Below are 5,000 nucleotides of genomic sequence, written 5' to 3'. Positions count from 1 at the left end.
GTATTGAAAACAGAGGAAAATGCTCAGCTGCGACAAATTTGGTAGTGTTAACTTCACACTATTATCGGACATTGACAAGAGAAAACCGACGAGCTAGTTGGGTGCTGCTTACGTAATTCATTTTCCATTTTTGGCGGGGGGGTGGGGGCAGTAAATTTTCTGGTCGTCTGGGACAACCGGAAGCAGAGGCGGATCTAGGGGGAGGGTACGGGGGCTTTTTAATACAACCGGTATTCTGCAAAAACGTCACCAGTCAGCTTCTCCATTCCGTAGAGGTGCAGCCCCTTCCGGAGAAGAATCCTGGATTCGCCCCCGGGACAACTGCTAATTTCGAGTACTGCAGCCGTTGCTGTGCTATTTTCAGCCACAACACTGCAATTGATTGAGAAACTCATCTACTTTATGGGGACAATTTAACCCTTACAAGTGACACCCGTGACAGGTACGGACCTAATCTGATCTGCTAAAATCACTGACCAGTTTACATGCATCTCCGCAAACGTCATCTACTGCATAACCTGCACACTATGCAAAAATATCTACATAGGCGAAACAGAGAGAAGATTGGCCGCCCGCTTTCGCGAACACCTACGAGATGTAGAAACAAACGACACAGATGCATCAAAACCAGTTGCACGCCATTTTAATCTTCCTAATCATTCCCACCACAACATGACTATTTGCGTCCTATCCTTACACCACGGAAACACAGAAAGCCGTAAAAATCTTGAACAAAAATTTATTTTTCAACTGGGCACACTCTATCCAAACGGAATCAATGAACGCCTCTCATTCCATTAATCTATTCACAAATTCACGTTATCATATTTCTACCAATAGCAAAGCTCCTCCGCACACATGTAAACCTACAACAACCACAATTCCTCTATTCGCTCCGACGAAGGGCTAACGCTCGAAACGTCAGCTTGGTTAGGGACGGACCATTAGAAAACTGATGGGGGGTGTGAGGGATTTTCAGCTGGTACGATTTTTTTTTCGCGCACTGCTTGTGCAGGAATTTTTTTTCCAGGTGAAACCCCCTGCACGAATTTTTTTTTAGACAAATATTGCTTTTTTTATCAGTGAAATCTTGATTCATTATCTATGTTTTTGTGATTTATAAATTATTCTACACTCACAACAGATCAAAGGATACAGGCCACTTTTTAATGCAAAATCTTTTCGAAAATGTACACACAGTGAGAGATGAGGAAGCCACTTGGAGTGGACGGCTTCCCTGTACATTTTTGCAGTCCCTGCCCTCTGGAATTCCTCTCCCACAGCCCATCATAATGATGCCATACTCCATTTACCAACACAGCCCCTCTGTAATGTTTTAACACTACTATTACAAGTAAATGCTCTTTTTCATTTTATTATAGAATCATTATTCAAGGCGATAAGACCCATCCTCTAACTTTTATTGTGAGCACAAATAATTTTACAGAATATTTACAAAGATACCAAATTCTAATATTTATTTATTACAAATTTTAATTTTGAGAGAATGTGAAAATGATATATACACACGAGAAACAAAGAGAGACAAAGCCCTTCACCTTAAATCAAGCTATCGGCAACTGATGAGATCCACATGATAGGATCAAAACTGCGGTCTTGCCTGACCAAATAATATGTCAGAGAACTTTTTTTTTTTCTTGGCATTTTCCCTTGCATGACTTTTTTTTTGGCTTTTTTCCCATCCCCCCAATCACTTTTCTAATGGTCCGTCCCTTATTCGACCTTTATCAACTCGTTTGATAAAATCAATTTCTGTTCCAATCTCCCACCGACGCAGCACCACAGTTTCTTTAGAAACTAAATTTGTTATATATATATTTTTTATAAACTTTAACTGTGCGCCGGAATAGTCTGACAAACCCATTTTCCCTGGGGAGGCAATTTTCATTTGGTCTCCATTCACACCCAGTCACGCATTGTAACGTTGCGACCCGCAGTGCGTTCGTTACATACCGGTAACATTGGTCGGTCAGATGCCATCTTTCTGCCGGTAGATGTTTCTAGGGCTAATTGTTACGATTGAATCTCAGTTTTGTGAACCTTAAGGCTCTCCTTCGTCCTAACTCGTTCAAAAAGGCATTCCTGCTGTGTAAAGCTCCCCGATTTCAAACACAAAGGTCATTTCTTTGCCCTCCGTTTATCGCTTTAAGTCTGTTATTTTCTAAGCTCGCTGGCTGCATAAAAGGTAAATTTCTGGGAATGCGGAAACCCATAACAAAACAATCCTAATGATTGACTAAGGGTCACATGATTCCTAGAAAAGCTAAAGATAGAAATCACGAGACTCCAAAAAGGGAGGCACTCAGTTCGCGACGGGGTAAAGTTTAGCAACATGGAGATTCCAAAGTTGCTTTTCAATCTTCGCGAAGAAGCCTCGTGTCCGGTGTGTCAGGACATCCTTAAAGACCCAAGATACCTTCCCTGTTTGCACAGTTTCTGTCTGCACTGTTTGATAAACTGGCATCGAGCGAGTGGCGGTGAAGTTGATTTGAGGTGTCCGAAATGTCAAGGCCGTAGTAGAATTCCTGCAAGTGGTGATTTAAAAGATCTTCCCACAAGCTTTTTTCTCAGCGGGTTCATCGATGCCCTAGCTATAAAAGAATCTGGCAAGACACAAGTAACATGCGGAAACTGCGAGAAGAAAACCCCTAAAACCTCGTACTGCTTTGAGTGTTGCAAGTTTTATTGTGATGAGTGTTTGATTGGGCACAACATCATGCGAGGCTACAAAGATCACCGCGTCCTGGCCGTGAAAGATTTTCAAGAAAAAGACTATGAGGCAGTAGTGAAACGACCCATATTTTGCGCAAGGAAGGGACATGAGAAAGAAGAGCTCAAGTACTTTTGCAAGATTTGTCCCGAACACTCAGTTTGTCAAATTTGTGTCACCTTGGATCACGCAGGACATAGAGTGACATTAATCCAAGAGGAAGCCGAAGCTCAAAAGATTGAGATAGCCGATCTAATTCAAACGCCAAAAAAAACCTTGAAAGCAAAGATGAAGATGGTCACACAAATTGACGAGGACTGCGCTCAGCTTGTTCAACGAAGCGAAGACATGCTAAGAGAGGTCGATGTTTTTGTTGATAAGTTAATGAGGACACTTCAAGAGGAAAGGCAAAACATCAAGGTAGCAGTGGAAAACGAAACCAAGAAATCGCTGGAGAATCTAACGACCAAAAAAACAGCGATTCAGCAGGAAATGAAGGAGATCGAATCAGCGCTGGAAAAAGCTGAGAAACTCTTAACACAAAGCACAGACGCCAAGATTGTTCAGCTAAAGAAGCCATTGCAAACCATTCTAGAACGGGTAGGACAATTGAAGCCAGTTGAGTGCGACCCTAAAAGCCTGTTTGAAATAGTTTTCATGGAAAATAACAAAATCCTTGAGACAATCAACGGCGGAGGGATTGGACTTCTGAAATTTCGCAGCAAAACTGATGCAAGCGAATCTGTTGCTGAAGGCAAAGGACTTTGTGAAGGAACTGCTGGGCGTGAAGCTCAATTCAATTTAACGACAAGAAACGCGGCTACAGGACCTTGTTACAATGACAATGATAATATAACTGTAGACTTGAGAGACAAGCGAGGACAGAAATGCATAACCACATTTAGTGTTAATGATAACAAAGACGGGACCTACAAAATCAGCTATTCTCCTACATTTGGAGGTAAATGCAATTTGTTAGTTAAGGTAAACGGGCAACATATTCGCGGTAGCCCTTTTTCTCTTTTAATTAAATCTTTTAATGTCAAACCTGTTTTATCTTTTGGAAAAGAAGGCTCGAATGATGGAATGTTTATGCGTCCACGGGGGCTAGCGGTAAATTCCCGGGATGAAATCGCAGTCACTTCGAATCACAAGGTGCAGATATTTGACTGCAAGGGAAATTTTCTGAGATCCTTTGGTCGTCAGGGTAGCGACGGGGGACAATTTGAAACCCCTACGGGAATAGTTTTTGGTAAGGATAGAAATATTTATATCGTAGACTACGGGAACCATCGAATCCAAATTTTTAACGAGGAGGGGAGGTACATGAGTATGTTTGGTGGGAAAGGAAGCCTTGATAGCCAGCTCGAGAATCCTTGGGGTTTATCATTGGATTCCAATGGAAATATTATTGTGGTTGATGCTGGTAACAAATTCATTAAGCTCTTTTCCCATGATGGAAAGTTTCTAACAAAGATAGGTGGACCCAGTTGTTTTAGTTCTCCGGTTCATTGTGTTCAGTCTGGTGATGATCTCGTTGTGTCAGACTATGGTACTCACAGCGTGAAAGTGTTTACCCGGGAGGGGGACTGTAAGTATCATTTTGGCACAATAGGGACGGGGAATGGAGAGTTGAAAAACCCGTTTTGTTTGTCAGTGACTAAATCAGGTCATGTACTTGTCTGTGATCGGAATAATCATAGAGTGCAAGTCTTTGAATTGAATGGTAAGTTTGTTGGTAAGTTCGGAAAACTGGGCAGCAACTTAGGAGAGTTTAAGAATCCATTATCAGTGGCGCTCCTCAGTAATGGCCAAATTGTTGTGTCTGACAATACTAATCATCGCATTCAAATATTTGATTAATCTTGAGCAGACTCTTGCTAAAAGCCAAGTAACAATTATTTTAAAGGAAGTTTGATTTTCAGCTTTCATGGGCCCTTGTTTTCTTTCTGATTTGCTTGTAATTTGTTGAACTGTTTCTGTATTTTATCTTTATAACAACTTCAGTCTAATAAATATTGTGATCCTTTGTTTCCGGGGTTGATTTCTGTGAAAGGGAAGAGAACGCATAGCTGATTTTTTTTGGCATTGAAATTCATCTTGTTCTAAGTAAAGATGAATTTTTAGCAGGATGAAACATGGGTAGGAAAATATGGTTAACCCATCCCTACCGTACGACCGTCCTCCCTTCCATGTATGCCAAGGTGACCAGTGTTACCTGATCATATCGCAGCCATAGTTTACAGCGTACATCTTTGATATTGGACAT

At 41.4% G+C, this 5,000-nt stretch overlaps 1 protein-coding gene across 1 annotated transcript; it reads left to right on the top strand.

Annotated features, from left to right (window-relative positions):
• Positions 1-2,322: 2,322 nt before the first annotated feature.
• LOC138010688 (E3 ubiquitin-protein ligase TRIM71-like) lies at positions 2,323-4,762 on the top strand. The gene has a single exon (XM_068857661.1). The coding sequence runs from the start codon at positions 2,354-2,356 to the stop codon at positions 4,592-4,594; it is 2,241 nt and encodes a 746-aa protein (XP_068713762.1). The 5' UTR covers positions 2,323-2,353; the 3' UTR covers positions 4,595-4,762.
• The last annotated feature ends 238 nt before the right edge of the window (positions 4,763-5,000 follow it).

Source organism: Montipora foliosa, chromosome 7 (genome assembly GCF_036669935.1).
Source record: "Montipora foliosa isolate CH-2021 chromosome 7, ASM3666993v2, whole genome shotgun sequence".
NCBI classification, from domain to species: domain Eukaryota; kingdom Metazoa; phylum Cnidaria; class Anthozoa; order Scleractinia; family Acroporidae; genus Montipora; species Montipora foliosa.
This window is presented reverse-complemented; position numbering and strand designations above follow the sequence as displayed.

Coding starts and splice junctions, on each gene's coding strand:
- LOC138010688 (XM_068857661.1), top strand. CDS start 2,354: ATGGAGATTCCAAAGTTGCTTTTCAATCTTCGCGAAGAAGCCTCGTGT.